The sequence below is a fragment of the Coccidioides immitis genome (assembly GCF_000149335.2).
Source record: "Coccidioides immitis RS genomic scaffold supercont3.1, whole genome shotgun sequence".
NCBI classification, from domain to species: Eukaryota; Fungi; Ascomycota; class Eurotiomycetes; order Onygenales; family Onygenaceae; genus Coccidioides; species Coccidioides immitis.
The window spans coordinates 3,420,031-3,439,966 of record NW_004504310.1 but is presented as its reverse complement, the minus strand read 5'-3'; the positions used below and the strand labels follow the sequence as shown (position 1 = coordinate 3,439,966).

The following is a 19,936-nucleotide window of genomic DNA, read 5'->3' as shown; positions in this document are numbered from 1 at the left end:
ACCCTCGATTGTTACCTAGCCGAGCCGCCCCTTGACCACACCGACGTGGACAGCCTCGGACACATTTCGCCTACAGCTTACTGAACGGGATATCTCCAATTCCCCAAAACGTACCCGATCCTCCGCAAAAACAGTTGGTAAGTTGCATTCAAGAATGGCGTTCGCTATCCCCCAACGTTCCCAGTGGATTGACTTGGGCGATCTCGCCCTATTGTTCCAACTTTGTAACGCAGAGCCAGTGCTTGGGCTTCTGTTATCTTGTCGGTCTTAGCTTACCAGCTCGAACCTTTTGCGACCCGGGTATAAAGCACAACAGTACTTGATTGCTGAAGATTTGCTTTTTTCCTTTTTTTTTTTTTTTTTCCCCTCTCTCGAAGCTAACAGCGGTCGTCACTCTAGATCCAGCCTCACGGTTGGCGTGCAGGGCCCAACAACCCATTGTTTGAATTCGACTAGATCTATGAACGATCAACTTGTCTGGGTTGGATAAACCCAAACGAGGATTTGCGACTCAAAACACCAGGGCTCCTGTTCGACCGGATAGGTCTGATATTCGGCAAAATGGAAACCTATCATGGACATGTCCGCACCCCGGCGGACGCGATCATCCTTTTCGAGGCATGTCGGCTTGGTCTTCTGCCCCGTGTCCAGAGAAGATTATCGGAAAAAGAACGGCAATCAATAAAATCGGGATCCGTCTTTGTCTGGGACGAAAGAGAAGCCGGAATGAGGCGATGGACAGATGGAAAGTCATGGAGCGCCAGCAGAGTGTCCGGAAGCTTTTTGACATACCGAGAGATGGAAGGCAAGCGAGGTGGCCACTCGTCGTCAAGGGCTGGGAAAACACCAGAAAGCAACAGAGGAAGCGATGAGGATCAAGCAGATGGTGGCGAAGAAGGTCCAGATGGGTACCGTTACAAACCGGACGGGCTGATGAAGCAGTCGTTCAGCATCACCACCTCCACGGGTCAACATCTACATCTCATCAGTTACTATGCGCGATCACATCCCAACGCCCCCGGCCTAAATCAACCCTCGACCGATCCAGCTTTGCGGTCAATCCGACCCCAAAAGGGCCTCTACCCAGAGTCCAGCGTTAACGACCAACAAAACCTACCTGTAGTGACTCGTGGGCCCATGGGGGGCGCTGCGTTAGCTGTTCCTCCGCCAATGGCCTACGGCCGTGGCCCTCCCCATCATCCATACGCTTCTTCACCCTACGCTTGGTCCCCGCCACCTTTGCTCGGGCCGTCACACGTCTCCGTTATACCATACGTTCCGAATTATCTGCCTCCATTGGGTCCTAACGGGCATCCACATTTCCCCTACGGTCATCACCCAGCTTACGCGCATCCTCCTCCAGGCTACCCTTCTCCGTATGACAGGTTGATCCATCCGGCTGAACAGGCAACCATGCCTCCACACATGCACCCCAACGCTGGCCCCATGCCTCCGCATGGTGTCCCTTATTACGGGCAAGGCCATTCCCCGATTATCCCCCGTCACGACTCCAGCAACCCACACGCCCGAAATTCGCACCCTGCTACTCCACCGACTGAAGCTGACTCGCGCATCGCGGCCTCGAGAGTTGATCATATCGGCGACATGAGAAATGGCTCGCAGTCGGCTCAGTCTCCCATGAAAGCTTCAGTAACTGGCTCTCCAGTCAATGGCGTGCGTAAAGCATCAGATTCTACGTCGTCAGCGAATGTCGTGCCCAGCATCAATGCACTTGTGAATTCGGTGCAAACCCCGGCCATCCCTACGACAGCTCCGCCGCCTAATTCTGAGCACGTCAAGAGCGAGTTCGGCACACCCACCAAGCCCGGGACCGGGCAAGTTGATGGGCCAAAGGACATTCCAAGCGATAAGATTGGCTTTGGAGAGGACATGAGAGCTCTAAGGCAGCTGGACAGAGTCTTCTCTGCATGACCCCCACGTTCACCCCGTAGAGTGGATTGACCTTTTAAAAAAAAAAAAAGCCTCTATGTCAAGGATTTCATCTTCAACTGTCGGAATGGTTATTTTTTTTTATTTTTTTATTTTTTTTGTTTTACGACATCTATTACACAGTTACCATTCTGTATACCCTACTTCTAACCCCTCCCCTTTTTTTCCATCACCCATTTTATTTTCTTTTCAATTCCGTTTAGCGGTTTCGTTTGGGTTTGTTAAGCATTTAAAAGGTCAGGCTGGTCATGCATAAGCTCCTTTTTTTTTTCTTTTTTTTTTTTTTTTTTTTTTCCTTCTTGCGTTTTAATTCGCTATTGAATGAGATGTTTACCAGGCGCTCTGGAGGTCAGAAGGATAAAAGCGGATCGGAATTGACCGTGTTCTCGCTCACTATTTTCACGGGCGTTCAAGGTGCATCTCATATCTCACCCCCAAAAAAAAAATGTTAAGGGGAACTTCTTTGCCTTTCCAGTGGATTATCCCAGGTGGTCCTCACCGGGTCTCTCTCCTGCTTACGGGCGGATTGTGTAAGATGGGCCCATGTGGTTACGGAGGTTTTTCAGAAAGTAATTCCGAAGTAATATGGATGACATTACACTCTGCCCCTGCATCCTCGGATTTTCTATGGCGGCTATTCGCCTTTGGGCCGACCTCCAATCGCGCCATCTTTCCTCTATACCCTTGTTGTATATATATATAACGTGTATGTGTACATGCCCGTCGAGGCAGGCCAAGAGATCCCATGTCCGTACATAACCATTACTAAATGGCCACATTGGAATTTGCATCCAGACAAGTCTTGTAATTGCTCTTTACAAATTACCCGCGGATAAAACAGGTGCAAGAAGGATGATGGCGATCCTTGCTTTGGTATTCTTGAAGACTGAAAAATCCATTGCAATCCCTGGCCTTCCTGAGTCTAATAGGGTCATACAAGGGTTTCAACACCACATATATGCAGCAAAGCGTTCATGGTAACAGGGACTTTGAAGGGTCTGCCAGGGGGGTCTTTGTTAAACCGCGTTCGAATGCTTGTTCTGCGATGCTTGTTCGGTCAAGAGGAGCAAGGGTTGACAGCCCGGATAATTCTTCCGCAAGAGCACAGCCCCCAAAGAGCCCAACAAACCCCACCAGGATTCACAAACCCAACATGAACATGCCCTTAAAAGGTATCAGGAATGCTATCTCACTGTTTGAAAGAGAAGTATAGCTAAAACACAAGAAATCTGGGTCGACTCTCCCACGGCATGTGATAAGACACATAAGTAGCAGAGAAAATCCTAAAAATCTTAAATTCAGTGTCACATCCCACGAAAATGTCGATCATTTCGAAGTGTGTCAGTTTGTTCTCCTTCTCCTTCCCATCCCCTGTTCCTTGCACTTATAGTACGTCTGGGGGTTTGTCCTTCAAAGTCCCTGGTCTGCACTCTGATGTTTTTACGCAGATCGCGAGACAAACCTTACTCGAGGACAAGCCTCACGGATGCTACTTGAAAAAGAAAATTGAGGGGGATTTCTAGCACTCTGGATCAAAATTGCAGTTTTGTCTTCCTCGCTTGCCAATTTCTTGGTGTAGCAGCACTAACCCTACGCTACCGGACAAGGCCGGCCGGAACGGTGGCTGGAGAACCGGGGATGCTCTCGGAATACCGTTTCCCTCTGACGATCAGTGGGGTTTATCCTTATTGACCCCTTCGCCGTTTCGGCCACCTATCCTGATGGAGTTTAACGACTAGTGAAGATCCCCGCAAGAGGCGCCGTTGCGTGCCTGCTCCCTTGTATCAGAGGACTGCCACCGCGGCGTGATAAGCACTGGCTACCTAACTTCTACTTCATGCGGTCATCAATATAGCGTCAAATCATGAAGTCATATTGTTTCTACCTACACGCGTTTTTTGCTCCGGAGTATCAGCTAAAAAGAAACCCAAGAAAATAAAAACTATATACACATCGAGATCATCACAAATACCAACCACATTCTCGTTTTCAGATATCTAACATGCTTCTGACTCTATGAGATTTGGCTTGAGACGTAAGTGTTTCTCCAGAAAATGCCGTGTTATGACTGTTCGCACGGCTTAGTGTAGGCGAAGCTTCAGGTTTCGGGCCTGGTGGTATACTGCTACCCTGTGAGGCTTCCGGCTTGTTTTCCTCTTCATCCATAACAACAAATCTGTCTTTTCGTGGCCATTCAAATTCCGCGGAAGGCTCCTCTACCGGGAGTTCTTCAGGCGGATCATCGTCTCTATACTTGGTAGGATTGAGGACGCCCATTTCAACCATCTTCTGAAGGTTTTTCTTCGTCGCCGTGCCACCGCCCACTTCCGCAACAAGAGTCCGCAATCTTTCATCTGCATCCAGACCGAGAGTACTGGGTGTATAGTCGGTCCTCGATCGGTGCCACCAGTGCGGCTTCCTGTTCTTCCGGTCAATCCCTAGTTCGTTATCTGCAATACGACCACGTTCCACGCGCTGACGGATAAGCTCCTTATCCTCGTTACGATCGAGATAGCCGTAGATGTTCAAGATTATTAGAATAAGCAGAACAGGAGTATAGCCGAGTCCATACAGCCATCCTGGTTCACCGTTATATTTCAAGGGTGATATAGTCCAATTGAAGGCTGATGCAATACCGAACCCAATTCGCGCCCCAGCAAGAAGGATCGTAATGATGAATTTGAACGGTATGATGGTTAGGTAGAAGGCGACCCATACGCGTCCCTGTGGACGGTGTTTATACCTGTATAGGCTGTGGCCAAGGCTGTAGCAGATGAGGAACAAGCAGACAGCCACCAGAATACTTGCGGACTTGAAACGACCATCGGTTGCGGTTGGTTTCGCCAAACTTTCCTGCTGGTCTTCGCTCCGCTGCTTCTGTACATTCGTCCACGATCTTGGAATGGTTAAGAAGAAATTCAGAAACGCAAAGAGATAGAATATCAGCGGTAGATAAAATTCCTGTTTCTCTCGTGTCGTTTCAGCAGCGAAGGCGAAATTATCGCGGTCCTGGATTTGGCGCTCCTGCCACGAGCCCCTAAATCATAGTTAGCAATTTCGCTTCTGTCAAAATCCATCATCACAAAATAAGCCTACCAATGCCGAACGCTTTCCCATACAGCTGCCAACACCGTTGGAAGCGTCAAATAATAGAAGAAGCTCTGCAGGATGATCGCAAGGCCTTGTAGGTAATCCCGATCGACATCGATGCTCATGAAGCAACTGATCGTTCCACATGCACCGACGAAGAGCATCCAGTACCATTGCCATCTCCGCCCTACCAAGCTCCATCTCTTATCTACAGGCAAGTATCTCCGGCCGTGCTTCCGAAGGTTGATCAGCGAGAATAGGATGGTGAGAGCGAACATCGACGCAAACGCGATTCCGATACTGCCTCGCGTCCCAACGCCTTCGATCGGAGAATAGCACGATGTACCGTTGATAAAGGTGCCGTTGGAAAACATGATCGGTTTGTACATCTGGAAAGCAAGCCAGCAGTTCGATCCGTTCGACAGCGTTCCGTTGGAATAGAGTGTGTAGTTGAAGTGGTGCAGCGCGCTGCGGTTGAAATGGATGCCATTGATAACGGTGTCGGTTGCATTGTCCCCGTTGTCGGGGAACTGCAACAGCTCCCTCATCTGGATTAGAGCCATGGTTGATCCGGGAGGGGGTGACGAAAAGCCGCAAATTGGGACTCGGAGGGTGCTCGACGCCTCGGCGGGGGAGGTGGGAGAGAGCGGGAGTTTCGTCGAATCAGCGCAAGCCCGCTCCCATGCCGGAGGGTGATTGCTGAATTACCTCGAAGTAAACCTCGTAAGGCTTCCCAGCTTGTTTATCCTGGGGGGAAGAGTGTGTTGCTAAAGCGTGAGAGAGAGAGAGAGAGAGAGAAAGAGAGAGAAAGAAAGGTGAAGGTGAAGATGAAAATTGGCGTGAAGGTCGAATGTCGGTCCAAAAACGGCTCAGTCGGAACCGACGTCATTGGCTCGGCTGCGCTTGGCCGCCCGCTCTGCCGACTCGCCTAAAGTTACGCAGGGCAAAAACTGCCAAAACTTCCAGCGTTGTTCGACGGCTTCAGCGAGCTAGCTGCTCTTCGATGACCGTACGTCGAGGAGCGCAAATTCGATGATGGTACGCATGTGGGTGTTCTAGTGGAATGCAATCTCAAAAACGTTGGCTGCACCATATCGTGTGTAGGATACAATCCGATATTGGAACAACTCTCGTCTTTACATCTGTATAGCCCTGGTTTGGCATTGAGGGAACTGGAAATTCTGAAATTTTAGGATCGTGTGTACTTGCGGTCTTTTGAATCAAGCCTTTTTAATTGCTTATCATTTTTTGTAACTACTTCCATAGCCTGCCAGGAGCGAAGAATCTCATTTACTACCTCCGAAGACTGACGGCGTAGTCTGTTCGTACATAACCCCGTTTTTTTTTCTTTTCATTTTTCCCACGATCGCCCACCTCTCCAAAACCCAACTACCTTTTCAAGATGTCTTACCGAGAACGGCTTCGTAGAAGTCCAGCGGCGCAGGTGTTATTGTACCAGCCCATTTGGATATCATCGATTAACCAAATAGCCGGCTTGCCGCTCACCGTCGCAGTGAGCTTGACTCTGGACAATCCCTTCCAGTCGGGGCCGAATTCGATTTTGGTCAGTTTGCAATTCCGAAACCCAGGACAAGGCGGAATCTTAAATGAAGTTGCCGCTTCTTGCACTTCGATTCCATGCTCCGCTGAATACTTGCTTGCAGTCGCCGTAAGCATGCAAGGCGTGTTGTTTTTATTTCCGTTATTGCACCCGAAATAGGCTGAGGAAACATTGAACCAAAAGACGTCTTCATCTACACGAAGCCCTGCCCCAATTTCTCCTCCAGTCGTATTTTGCCCTTTGGGGATAAAAATACCAACATGCGGATTAGAAATTGGTGGGAACGGCTGTGCCGGAGGGGGACCGTACGACCATCCGTTAGAAAAAGAAAGATGATGATATGGACTGAATACTGGCGGGAAATCGGCGTTGGCAGGGTTTTTAGGCCTGTACGCAGGTAAATCGTCAAACTGATGGTATAAATGTTAGTAGGAGTCGAAATCTTTTTAGTTTGCAAGGAGCACAATGTCCTTACATTTAACTTGAACTTGCCGGTTCCCACACAGCTTGTTCGAGAACCCTGATCTGTTGCACTTGGGGGATTTTTTATAGTTTTGGTGGCCGAAGGCTTGCCAGTTTCAATCAGTCCTGGGCTGTTGACAAAACTCCCGGTAATGGCAACAACAGCGGAGAGGGGAGTTGTGCCAGACGTGCTTGTTACAGAGCCTTGTGCGTGAGTTTTAGTGAGTAAGGTAGTGGAATTCCACCCTACACCTCTTACCCCCCCAATATGCATAAGTTTTCCGCGGGCAGCCCATGGTGCGACAGGATACTTGTGATCGTCACTCGATTTATGTTCCTTGTGAGTCTGGACGGCACCAGAAGGATCCTTCACGGACCTAATGTTGCTTTCCGCCCAATCTGACTGTCAGCGCGCAAGGTCAAGATGTCACAACATGCAATCAACCCATATGTGCACCACAAAATGGACACTTGGATAAAAATGGAATAACCTTGAAAGTGAAGACAGGGTATAAGGTACGTTGAGCGCTGATCGGCTGTAGAAACAACAGCGACATTTTATCAACTTACCTGTTCGGGGTATTGGCGCTCAAAGCCACAGAGACAAATGCAGCAGCATTCAAAATGTATTGAAACTTCATTCTGGTAAGATAGAAGAGAGAGGTGACACAAACTTGAGTGTCTTTTTGAGAACCAGAGTAAAAAACACGTCAAATGAGTGAAGGTGTATGCCGGTGACCAGGAGAAGGGCGCTCACATGCAAAAAGAATGAACAATTGAGCCCGGGATGCGACGAAATGCCAGAAAGAAGGAGATGAAAATAAGAGGGACCTGAAAACCAGTGAGCAGCGAAGGACAGAGAGGAAAGGAGAAGAGCCTCGAGTGTAGGATGACGAGGCCAAATTAAGGTGATGGAACAAACATTGGACTTTGTGTGACTTTCTTTGTTTTGAGGCTCAATCCCCCCCACCACCAATTGTCTTTTGGTCTGATATATGCAAGCTGTGCCTTCGGTAAGTTAGCTCGCTGGACGGATAGACAAAGAGATTTTTCTAGCGCTGTGTAAGAGTGTGCGGGATTGTGTGGAAAGCCAAAACCTGGACTCACACGCTGGAATCAAAGCTGATTATATTGATGACTTTACACATATATATATAAACATGAAATGTTTCGCCATGGTGTATAAGATCTTGCCTATAAGGATTGGTTTTGTTCTAGCAGAACCTTGGGTTGAGAAGTTATGGGACGAGGCGAGCTTGCGGCGCTCTTTTTTTTTTTTTTTTTTTTTTTTTTTTTTTTTCCCGGAGAGGTGTCATACCGCAAGACAATAGGGAATAAACACTCGAAGAAAGTTTAGGAGAGAATAAAATGGGTATTGCAGAAGTCTCTGAGTTGAAGCACAGGGACTACGTCGACAGGACAGCATACATAGCGTCTAGGAAACTGAAAGAAATTCCGGCAATGGTTCTTGAGCTAGAATGGACACTCGAACACCCGGTTGCACAAACAGGAGGCAGCTGAAGTCCCTACATACTGCGGAACAGCTCAGGCGGTGATACCTACATCAGTAGCGGAAACTATGTATCACATAAAGAAGCTCACGAAGCATTAACACTTCCCGAGTTGGGTGAATCCGGACAGAAATCACCACTCTTTCTGGGGGTGGTCAAACATAATCCATATTTCTAGCAATATGGACATTAGAATCCAGAAATAATAGTACTGCGCGTCGTAACGCGCATCGGGAATCAGACTGCATATTCTGTAGCTGTACTCCGTAAGAAGGCGACGTTTCAATATTGCGTCTGCGCTCGTTTGTCGCCTGGATTGTTGTTGGACATGGAAGTGCCAAGCCGGCAACGGAATTCGCAAGAACTTTTTTCCCGTGTCCCTGAAACTTGTTAGGGATTAACTAACTAGTTAACTAGTAGAACTCACCCATTGGTGAAGTGATCGGCCTCTTGCCCAGGTGGTCTGTTAAAACGGACACCCGGCAGCACAAACCCATGTCTCGGCCATTCTTCATATTCCCTGGCGTTTTTTGTGCTGATTTAGATAGCTGGGCGAGACCGTTGGCGAATCCCGCTCTTTTTTCATCACTTTCCCAAATTTCATCTCAGGGCCTTCTTTAGGCCTGCCAACCGGTTAAACTTCCTGGTATCGAACTTTTAGTGTGTACATGTGCGGAGGACTGGTATAACACCTTCGTTATTCCTTCTATTATCATAGTTGGGCGGTTATACAATGCAGATAGCCTATCGTTATCGCTGCAACCTCAATAGCTGATGCCCTCTCCTTGTTGGCCTATTCATTGGGGTCTTCGGAACCTAGGCTTCCCCAAATGAATTTGTCGACCTGCATTCGCTCAGACTTAACCCCTTGCGTGGTCCCGGAAAAATGATGCAAGGGGCATCTTAACGCGGGACATCTATAGACGAGGGGAGTGGAGGGATGATAATGGCAAGGGTCTCATTCCCAGTGCGTTGAGACTTAGTTTGATATCGCAAGCGAGCTTCTGGTGAAAACCAAAATCTTCCATATATTCAGTGCTCCCTGAAGGCCACAGAAAAGGGAGCAAGGATGAATGCATTACAAACATGAGTTGTGCATGTACAATAGTAGTGCATATGCCGACTTCAATTCCACAAAACGAGAGAAACATAGCTCAAAAACAAAAAGAGGGGTATATGTGTTGGCGACAGAGACAGAAAAATCCGAAAATAGATGTTGCAGTGAAAACTGCTGTATGTTAAAAGGAAAATTCGACGAAGTTGGGGTTTTTTTTTTTTTTTCCTAAGCCACCCGGAATCCCAAAGAAAAAACTGAAAACAAAAGAATACAAAACCACCACCCACCCTGGGATGTTTTCCGGTGTCACCAGCAACTCCGTATTGGCACTTGAGGAATGGACTGGGCCCCCTGATTAACATCAACCTGCAACAAGGAATATAAATGTAACATAGGATTATGCGAAGGTTAATAGCGAGAGGAAACAGGCCGTTCGTAGGTAGTAAGCAAAAAAAAAAAAAAAAAAAAAAAGAAAACGAATGGACTGATACAATCGGGTATAAAGAGCAAATATGGAATTTGTGGGAAGAAGGATGTTTTCTGCTTGGTACGCCCAACTCCCCTATATGCTTGAAAAGACTAAAGCCACTGAAATTACCTGTGAATAACTTCCAAATGAAAGATAGAAAGCGGCCGTTATAATGATAAGAACCATAAATGCGATGTTTGGGAACTTGATCTCGCGAGAAATCAAGGGGGGTTGAGGCAAACCCGTCGTTATGTAATTAAAAAATCCATTTGCATGTCGTCGATGATCTTCTCCCAATCCCAGCTCTGATCAGGGTCAGTGTCCATGATATTCCATACCCTCTCCACGATACGGAGTGCGGGTTCAATGTTTCGTAGGCTGGAATAGGCCTGAAGACTGTCGAAACCTCTTCTGACGCGGTCTCGCTGATGGGTTTCAAAGGCAGAGCAACCGAGGAGGAATAACGGCATCAAGAGCATGCTATAAGCTCCAGCATTTATCGGTAGCTGATCGAGGAAAAATAGCCCGTCATCTACTACTTGGGAGATTTTGTCGTTTGGTCGCGAGGGCCGAATGGTACGATAAAGATAGACCCATGTCGATTGGCGATACAGCTGGGCCGCAAACCAGTTTTGATGCTCGGGAGGATACGTCGGCTCCCAAGCTCGAATCCGAGAGTCAATCGCGACCGCTTCACTGAGCGTCTGGTAGTCTACCGCAGGGTCAAGTCCTGCGTCGATACGCTGCCGGATTCTGTCCCGAAGCACGGTGATCTCGGAGATATAGAGGAACAGACCGTCGAATATACCCAACAGAGCACCGGCTTGAGCATGGGGAATAAAATCCGGTAGACGAAGGTCTCCCGTGAGACAGATAGGGCGGCGATCTAGCGTGGTCAACGAGCTAGAAACGTCGTGGTACTGGAAGAACTCGACGATAAACTGTCTGAACTTCTCGTTTTTTGGTCTTTGGGTAACAAGTAGATATCTAGCGGCATCCATGTGAGTCCTATATTCGCCTTTGGTTTCTCCTTCACAGATTGTATTTAGACACAGTGCGATTGTTGATGCGATCATCGGATCCTCAACGAGGAATTCTGCATCATCATTGTCGCTTCTGGAAGACCGGGCAGCGATTGTATTCCTCAGGTCGGTGATGGCACGGTCAAAATGGTAATGCTTACGTTCTTTGAAACGAGGTTCCGGGTTTCGTGTTGAGAGATGGGATCCGGCAAGACACATCAAAGAATGCATCAACCCGGTGTGCTGCGTGGCCATCGGTAATAGGATTTCCTTGAAAGGGTTTGAATCATCGTTGATCAATGTAAGCACTCGACTGAAATCATATACGAAGTGATCCAGAAACTGCCTGTCGACTTCAGTTTCGATGCCGTCGATCAGAATAGGGAGACTGCGTGAGACGAGAGCCATGGAGCTTCGGCGCGCAGCTAAACCGGAGGACAATGTCAGCGATCGAAGCTCTCGAACAACAAACCTACGACTGCATGATCGACCGGGTCGAGCCCTACCTTCTTCCATCTTTTGTTTCCCGCTTTTCCATATTTCTTTGACGGGATATCCTTCGCACACCACCGAATTCTTCTGACAATTCAAACACGACGGTTTGGTCTCGTCGCATTTCTTCTTCCTCCGTCGACAGGTGATGCAGCCGGTTTTTGACCTTCCCTTGGTAACTTTGGCCTGACCGGGCACGGGAAGCGGGTGTTTCCGAGGTCTTCCACGTTTTCTTGGTCCGATAATCGGTGCTGGTGGCGCGCATTCGCTCTTTGTATCAGCCGTGTCCGCTTGAACTTGGCTGTTCGTGGGTGCCTTTCCCAGTTCTATTGCGAGGGCCTCGTCATCATCGATCTCCTCAACTTTTGGAACTACATCATCCGAATCTGGAGAAGAAATCATCTGGAAGCCGAAAGTGAGGGATGGGCTCGAGGAGGAGGAGGAGGTCCCCACATAACTGTGGGCGGTAAAGCTTTTCCGGAATTCGCGGTGATGTTCCTGGGATCTGACGAGGTTCGCGACTGGCTCTGATAGCCGGAAGCTGGGATGTCCAGGTCCATCGTTCTGTGTCGTAATGGTGAGTCGCGAGAAGCTTTCGTTGGTACAAGAGGTGGTCGGAGATTCGAGGCTGGGAGAGGGCAAAGGGGTCGGCTCCGAACGCTTAGGAGCAGTGAGATCCCTGTCGAATTCGGGATGATTCGTTACATTGTGGGATAGGTGGCTTCTGTTCGGGTTGAGCGGGAGTTGGTGAGAGTTGAATGCTGAGGTTCTCTGCATGAACAACATAGACTCTTCCAACATCCAAAACCCGATCGATTTTCTGTGTCTGGGAGAGAGCAGCGTTCCAAGGGCAACCCAAGCACTTTTTAGTTTCACAGACAACTTATTTCTGGCAGTGACTGGCCTCTTAAATACGGCTATGGTGCCGTGGAGGTGCGACGAGTTGCACTAACAAGGATGACCCGATTGACCAATGAAGCCTGTGTCCCCTCCTCCCTGGACCTGGTCAATTTGGCTTTTGCTCCAAGATTGAGGTTAGGAAGGCAAATGCGTCTTACGGAACTAGTCTCTTGGAAGTCCTTGTCGAGGCCCAGAGCTTGCGGGTTTGACAGCCTTCGGGGTCCCTTTAACTGCAATCCTGGTTCCAATTTATCGGGGTTCGCTGTTTTATGTGCCTAGTCAAACCGAGGATTGGGGCAAGGCGGGCGCAGGACTGTGCGCTTGTGCGGGGATACGAAAGAAGCTAAAAAGATAGATCAGCCGCCTATAGGCTGGGAAGACATCCTTCGCAAAGCTCCCGTACTTTTGCTCGCGCGTCCGACGATGGAATTCTGTTGCACAAGGATGATGTATACTCCGTACACAACAATCGTAAACAAAGCCAACGTTGGGATATTTATTGGGTCTTGAGTACTATCCCCAGGCAAACGCCCTCTTCCGTCTTCGTAACTACAGGGCTACTAACTAAGTAATTACAAGATGAAGTGGACGTGCAATGTCAGTTTCCTCATCGCACGCTCCTGGCACGGCGAGTTTCTATCGACTCCTCAACCGGAAGACGGGCCTTTCGCATCACCATTTTGCTTCAAGGCGTCATCGAGTAACTCTTCCAGCCTGAATTCGCAGGGACTAAACCGCGGTGTTGTCGACCCTTGTCAACAATCCGTCGAATCACTTCCTGGGCGGGATTCGAAGAGCATAGTCATCAAACATCTCACCAGGAGACCAGTCGAGAGCATCTTGGTTGGGGCTGAGAAAGTTTCAGTCTCGAGGGATTCGGGGTTTTATGTCACTGAAGCGGTAAGACGATATCCATGGGGAGACCTGATCTTTGGGACAAAGGTCGAGATCGGCCCCTTAGACCAACCCAGGCTGCGCGGGGCGTCGTTTCGTTCCCGTCTCTGTCCCGCCTACAATGCTTCGACCAATACGAGCATTGAAATTTCGAATCAGAGCGGAGAACCATCAAACCACATGGAGTCCCACTGGATCACCATTCTGTTTCTGCCTCCTCTAGGAGGCCGAGGGCGTCGTGACGAAAGATGTCGAGATACCCATTGACTGGCTGCGCAGCTACAGTTACCGGAAGGCTGTCCTCCGTACGGAGTTACAAGTTCTTGGGAAAGGGGGAAGATGATCGCCCTGCGGATCCTTTTTCGTTGCTCGTATCTTCATGCTTTTTCGTAAATTTGTCCACTGCTACTTTCTCGCGTGCTGCCGTGCCAGCGTTGCATGTGTGTTGGCACGCGGCCCGGAAGCAATGCACTCCCAGGTTCAGAAGAGGCGGTGCGTGGATGTCTGGACACATGTATGTAACTCCACGACAGGGCCGCAAAATCTCCTTTCTTCGAACTGTCAGCAGGTGGAGCCGCGGCCTGTTTCTGTATTTGACTTTTGCGCAAGAGACCCGGAGGTGACTTGTGAGATCTGCCTCCGAAGCAATTTAGTTCGATCTCATCTTGCCGGAAGACGTCGATCCTGGTGCCCAAGAAATCCCTGCCAGGTGGTCCAGTGGAACAATACCTTGCCAGGCGTTTTGGCCCTTTGCTGAGCCCAGGGCCCAGAACAAGCCTTCATTGCGCTTGTGGTCCTGCTCGATCTCAAACCCCACTTTCTGATGAAGATCCAACCTGCGGATCGAAGATCTTGAGGTCTCGTATCACGATTGATTTACGCTTGGCTTTTGTGGAGTTTCTCCTGGAGTTTCGTTCCACATCCGTCAACAAGACAGCTTCGGACAATATATTCTGGTGTCGACAATGACCTGGCCAACGTATGGAGAACGGAAGCTATCCGATTTTAATGCACCTTGTCCGATGGCACGAAGTGCGTGGAAGTCTCCGCTCCTACCCGCGGGCCGCGTTCCCCGAGACAGGGATGGGCCATCTTGCTCCTGGTCCGTGAGGATAGAAAATCCTCAGAATCCTAAGGATCGGAACTGAAGGTAATCACTTATGCCCTTTTCTCTGGGAGAAAATATACCGAAATATCGCTATTGCTCATGGTGGCCTGCCGAGAAGTTGATGGTGTTCGCCCTTGCGGATTAACTGGGCAGTCACACGTCAACGCTGTGGCTTCTTTGACTCTACCAGAAAGCCAATCTCACAATAATACATCGACCTGAGATAGAAGTGCACAGGGACGACAATGACTTTTGAGTCCCATCTGATTTGATGATTGCTCAACCTACATCAATTTATTAAAACGTCACCGCTTCGACGATAATCGGTCATAGGATTTTCGTGCGATCGAGATCGAAGCCATGAATGCTCTGAACCTGTACCTGTTGAATTAACGTTGGCAAGGGGTCCCCTGCTAACAGGGTCCCTGATGACTTGCAGACTCAAATTTGAACCTTGATATCGCAGGGAGAATGGCATATTCATTCAGATGAAACGCCAACTTATGTCTCTCGAGACGTATCGGTCGAGAGGATGTCACCGGCTGCATCTCACCGGCTCCGTGGATTCACCTCATTTGAGGATTGTGAATTTGTTTGCGGACTGGTGGAACTTCCATTGTATTCCTGGCTCAAAGAATGCTTGGAAGACGGTAGCAGTTGTCCTGTGATTTCTAGGAAAGTACGCGATATTTCAGGTCCTGAAGGGCCTGGACACCCTTCGCTCTTAATGATCTAACCCTGCTTGCAGGCATCTGAGAAGATTTCCTTCGGCGAACCTTTTTTTTTCCCTTGTTCGCTAGGTGAGTACCAGGTAGGCATGCAATGGAAACATCATTTTTGAAAGGAGTTGCACCGGAATGAGGGGAAGGCTGTGCTTCAAAGCAGGACAGGACTCTGACATTCCAACTCATATCAAACCCAGAGCCATCTTAGTCTACCCTTGCTGCTTTTATACATATATACATATTACAGGGAAACTAGGGTATAAATATCTCTCTGACCCTTTGCCATTTTATTGGAACATCGCGGGGGATCCTCCTGGGGCACAAGGCCAGCTGACACCATGTACCCTACTGATTTTAATTGTCCGAAGTGTACGGAGTAACAACCTCAAGACTCATTGAGTTGTGTGGAAAGCTCCTGTGGGGTTAGCGGACGATCACCATCAAGACCCTCCCTGGTCAGAGTGTACAGGTGTGTCCTCTGTAATTCTTGGACTCACTGAATTTCCTGTTCCAGCTTAGTTAGTGCACCTGTTTGGTATAGCACGGTGTGTTGGTCGGTTAAGAGACACAAGAGTGCTCCATGCCTGCTCTTTCATCCCAAGGCTTCACTTTCTTCCAACTTTTTCTTTATGCCTTCTATTATATTCGGGGAGTGTACCCCGCTTTCTAGCATCTACTGCTTTTCATAATGGCTTTTGCTTCCCAGAGGTCTCGCTCCAGAACCAGCAAAGACTGACTGAGAAATGTGATGGGCATGACTCTCAACCCTCTAGCAGGTTCAAAGGGCATGTGTGAATGACATCTCAGCTCCACAGAAAAAGACAACTCTGTTCCCGATATAACCTCACCCTCCAAAGAAAACATAACTGTTTCTCCTCGCCAACTGCAAGTTCACCGCCAGCGCGAGCGAGTCAATATCCGCCGCTGTCCTCTTTACACGCTCTTCTTGCGTTCTGTCCTTCGACGCCCCATACAGGGCACCAAGATAATCAGCATCGAGGACATTGGGATATGAAAACGGAGCGAACTCGCGAAATGCATAGATTACTGTGTGATTAAAGACCATGACTACCATGCCCTGGATGGGCCGTTGAATACCTGTGTCAAGGTCCAGAGTATGAAGACCCCGTCACTTGTCTTCGGATCTCCCTCGGGTCCAAGAAGTCAATTCGCTGTGAGCTTCGCAATTTGATCCGGAGCCACTCTGTATAGCTTGTCCGTATTGGATTAGGAATTGTATCATGCCAAAGAAGTGGAATGATATTGGTCCTTCCCGAGTTTGACCTTGATCCCGGTCAGTGAGAGGACACAAACTCCTGTCTCCAATGAAGCTCTCCAACTTGACATTGGTAAGTTTTGATCCCATGTCTGGACAGACATGGTCGCTTTATGCCGTTGGAAAACTGGGAAACAATGGGTTCCCACTAGATCTCGGTCAGTCTTGCAAACTTGCCGCCGGTATCAGGTTGATCACTGTCATAACCTGATTCATCGTTGATATCAGGAATTTGACGCCATCTTATTTTCCGTCAACCTGTTAATTTCTGTCAACATTTCCCTCCAAAAAACAGTGATCTCACAGTTTTTCCAGAGAAACATTGATGCTGGTTGAACCTGTTTGGAATTATAGATCTATGGTCTCTCTGAAAAATCTATTTTTCTGGTATGAAGGTTAGAACGACTACAAGCTGTCGACACAGGCAGGACATGTGAGAAATGATGGTTACTCGAATCCCCGTGTTACCCGTGGTACTTAGGTAGCAGTTACACATCTACATTCGTGGCTTGCCTCCCTACGTGTGTAGGCACACACTCCCAAACCCAAGACCAAGCACCGAGTGCAATGTGAATCCCGAATTCTCATTCTAACCTCTAACCACCCGCCCTCGAGCGGCCTTCAAGCCGCAACAACAATGCTGAGGGTGCAAGACTGGAACTTTTATTCACATCATCTCTGGCCCCCATACACATTGTGAAATCTCGGCCCTTTGGGAGCTTCCTTGAGCGTAAGTGCTGTGACAAACTTCCATCTGGGCTATCTAAAGGTAGCTTTTCATATCTTAGCGGCCATCTTGTGTTTGGCTCCCTTAGTCGCCCTGATCATTGCCACCAAGGACAAAGTGTCAGCAGGACAAGTTGGAGATGTATACGCGCGGCAGCGAATGTCCCAAGACGCTCACATTGCACTTGTAGTAGGAATGGTCTAATCTCTTCAAGTGAAAAAGGCAAAACGGAGCTGGTTGCTCAATAGATAATTCTGTAAGATTTTGATATAGAAGCTTTTCTATTCGGTTTTTTTAAAATAACTCCAGTAGCTTCTCAGTCGGACGCTCCAATATCGGTTTTCAAATCGGGCTGGACCTTTTTGCGATTGCCATACTGGTCGCTCGCCTTGTGCTGATGGTCAATGCAACTGTAGATACCCATAGGAGCGAATATGACTACAGCGATTCTCGGGATGCACATCCAGTGACACGAACGATGGCAATCTATATTGCTTTTGTCTTTGAGTCGTTGTTATTGTATGTTGCACTTGACGAAGTATTCATTCCCCTGGTGACTTTGGTCTCGTGGCTGACGCGATGGCTCAGGGGACTGCACATTTGCTTTTGATTGTGGGATGTGTAGAGGGCTGTAGAGGATTATCTCGATGCAGAAACAGGATTTCTTAGACGATAGGTCTTTTCATCCTTCGCAACCAAGGCAATCGCATGGAGATCGCATGGGGATTCGCTTCGAGAGGTTGAAAAGCCCCCACTGCTGATGATGCGGCCAAAATCCCGTTGGATTTCATATTTCCGCGGGGATCTAATGTGGTCGGACGGGTAGAGTGACGAACCGGAGCAAATTCCCGATAGTTGGGAGCGTCATCGGGCCCCGTAGGGCGGCTCCCGCGTATTTCTGAGTTATCTATTCAAAAGGAACATCATTGAAGTCAATTTGCTGTTTGCATGGACCGTCCTTACCTTCTTCCAGGCGAGGAGCTATATTTACAAGCATCGTGTCCTGCCTTAAAGCTGAAATCAAACCGAGCAATGTCTTGATCACAATCGGCTTAACCACCAAAGCATCCAATTCGCTCAAAACGCCAAAGGCTAAGCTTCCGAGCAGGAAGGGAGGCTTCTTTAGCCATTGGATCTCATGAAGTCAAACAAGCTCTTAGGGTGCTATTAAGATATACAAAATCCCCACAATGACCCCATCCAAGCGACCGTGTGGTCGTGTCAGGGATTTGGCTCTATCCACATCTAGTTGCTGATCCGAGATCAAAAACATTCTGGAATTTCAACTCCAGCTTCGATGCGGCAGAACAAAATTACGCTTTACTCATGGCTCCCATCCTCTGGAGAGTTCCTGGGCCAATGGGAGGGTCGACGGCCGTTGCCGAGCGGTTTCAATGCACGTCCGTGTCACAACAGGCGGCCTTACTGGAACAGGCAAAACGTCGCCCAGACCCAAACAAGCCTTGCACGGTTGGGTCGATTAAATTCCATTCCTAAAAGACGGCCAGCTCGAAGCCCGTGCTCGATGATGCCCACCTTGCTAACAAGGGCATGCAATCATTTTGTGAACACGCTGTGGAGTTGAATAGGATGATTGAACTTCCTAAGATGGTCCTGAAAGGGGCGGTGCCAGATATCTCCTCCCGTGGCTTAGCTGCTGCTGTGGAATAACAAGGCAGTCTGTTGTTGGTCGATAAATATCTTGAAAGGTTTGGTAACTTTTATGGCGCAGTCGAACTCATATACCACCTTCCAACGGGGAACACTGCATCGCTCCCACGGAGTAGATATAAAAATGATTGTGCATCCGAGCTTTGAGAGTACGAAAGCACCACCCGGGAATGTTCGCTACCCATTTCTGGCGCTGTCATCAGGCTGGGTTTGAATTAAGAGTGGAGGGTTGGGAGTTGACGATCCCGTGAGAAATGCATCGGGCTTCCGGACTCAAGCAAACGGGGGTTGTTTGTTATCCAAGGCAGAGAGGTAAGTTGTAAGACCGGACAGAGCCCTAAGGCCATTTGAATTTGTTTTGCAGGAAACACTACAGCGGTAAAGATCAAATTTCATAAGATATAATTGCATCGAGACACCCAACCTTCGACCAAGTGGTACTCCGTATCACGGTTCTGTGTCAAACCGACCCCAATCCCGACCAAAGTGAGTTTCCTCACCTAGCATGTAGCACACGCTTCTATGGGCGGACATTGGAAGACGTGCATCGCTCCCACTCCAATGCTTCACTGAAAAGAATTGCAGCTGTTCGCGGTTGTTGGAAGCGAGGGCTGCCAAGGTTGCTGGATCGGGCCGATGTAGGTCTCGGCCGGAACTTTATATCTCCGGCATTACTAACCTTACCGGGAACTCGTTCGCCGCAAGCGCATGAGACCGTTCTCCATAATATTTGTCGCACACGAACCAGCCAGCAGTTATGAATGGGGAACAACCGCAGTTCAAACCACCCTGGTGCAAGGTTTCACCCTTGCATCTGAAGGCCGGCAGGATTCAACCCAGTCGCTGCTGGATTTGCTCGATTAGTCATGAGTTCAGAGGAGTCGGCGGGGTTTGAACCGGCCTCGAATTGGAGAAAATGCCAACCGGAGGATGCGACATACTAGCTAGTGTCGTATGCTTTACCCTATACGATCGCATTCGGTCGCATTCGTACCTTGAATGCCGACGCTAGGAGGCTCTC

The 19,936-nt window shown here is 48.7% G+C and overlaps 8 protein-coding genes across 8 annotated transcripts; 3 read left to right on the top strand and 5 right to left on the bottom strand.

Moving 5' to 3' along the window:
- Positions 1 to 561: 561 nt before the first annotated feature.
- Positions 562 to 1,932, top strand: CIMG_01909 (camp independent regulatory protein; the record flags this gene model as incomplete). Its single annotated transcript, XM_001248137.2, has 1 exon — positions 562 to 1,932. The coding sequence occupies one exon, from the start codon at positions 562 to 564 to the stop codon at positions 1,930 to 1,932; it is 1,371 nt and encodes a 456-aa protein (XP_001248138.2).
- Positions 1,933 to 3,163: 1,231 nt separating this feature from the next.
- Positions 3,164 to 5,807, bottom strand: CIMG_01910 (uncharacterized protein). The gene is made up of 2 exons (XM_001248138.2): positions 5,047 to 5,807; positions 3,164 to 4,987 (listed from the first exon to the last, which is right to left on the bottom strand). The coding sequence occupies exons 1-2, from the start codon at positions 5,601 to 5,603 to the stop codon at positions 3,940 to 3,942; spliced, it is 1,605 nt and encodes a 534-aa protein (XP_001248139.1). The 5' UTR covers positions 5,604 to 5,807; the 3' UTR covers positions 3,164 to 3,939.
- A 640-nt stretch (positions 5,808 to 6,447) lies between these two features.
- Positions 6,448 to 7,359, bottom strand: CIMG_01911 (uncharacterized protein; the record flags this gene model as incomplete). The annotated part of the gene is made up of 3 exons (XM_001248139.2): positions 6,448 to 7,011; positions 7,077 to 7,267; positions 7,323 to 7,359. 3 exons carry the CDS (start codon positions 7,357 to 7,359, stop codon positions 6,448 to 6,450), a joined length of 792 nt encoding a protein of 263 aa, XP_001248140.2.
- Positions 7,360 to 10,281: 2,922 nt separating this feature from the next.
- Positions 10,282 to 12,443, bottom strand: CIMG_01913 (OefC family protein). The gene has a single exon (XM_001248141.2). The coding sequence runs from the start codon at positions 12,389 to 12,391 to the stop codon at positions 10,349 to 10,351; it is 2,043 nt and encodes a 680-aa protein (XP_001248142.2). The 5' UTR covers positions 12,392 to 12,443; the 3' UTR covers positions 10,282 to 10,348.
- A 650-nt stretch (positions 12,444 to 13,093) lies between these two features.
- On the top strand, positions 13,094 to 13,675 carry CIMG_01914 (uncharacterized protein; the record flags this gene model as incomplete). Its single annotated transcript, XM_001248142.1, has 1 exon — positions 13,094 to 13,675. The coding sequence occupies one exon, from the start codon at positions 13,094 to 13,096 to the stop codon at positions 13,673 to 13,675; it is 582 nt and encodes a 193-aa protein (XP_001248143.1).
- Positions 13,676 to 14,293: 618 nt separating this feature from the next.
- On the bottom strand, positions 14,294 to 15,507 carry CIMG_12743 (uncharacterized protein). The gene has a single exon (XM_004445682.1). The coding sequence runs from the start codon at positions 15,425 to 15,427 to the stop codon at positions 15,188 to 15,190; it is 240 nt and encodes a 79-aa protein (XP_004445739.1). The 5' UTR covers positions 15,428 to 15,507; the 3' UTR covers positions 14,294 to 15,187.
- A 2,402-nt stretch (positions 15,508 to 17,909) lies between these two features.
- CIMG_10837 (uncharacterized protein) lies at positions 17,910 to 18,517 on the bottom strand (the record flags this gene model as incomplete). Its single annotated transcript, XM_012358915.1, has 3 exons — positions 17,910 to 18,151; positions 18,208 to 18,379; positions 18,434 to 18,517. 3 exons carry the CDS (start codon positions 18,515 to 18,517, stop codon positions 17,910 to 17,912), a joined length of 498 nt encoding a protein of 165 aa, XP_012214338.1.
- A 450-nt stretch (positions 18,518 to 18,967) lies between these two features.
- CIMG_10838 (uncharacterized protein) lies at positions 18,968 to 19,779 on the top strand (the record flags this gene model as incomplete). Its single annotated transcript, XM_012358916.1, has 4 exons — positions 18,968 to 19,087; positions 19,136 to 19,227; positions 19,427 to 19,553; positions 19,621 to 19,779. The coding sequence occupies 4 exons, from the start codon at positions 18,968 to 18,970 to the stop codon at positions 19,777 to 19,779; spliced, it is 498 nt and encodes a 165-aa protein (XP_012214339.1).
- Positions 19,780 to 19,936: the final 157 nt, after the last annotated feature.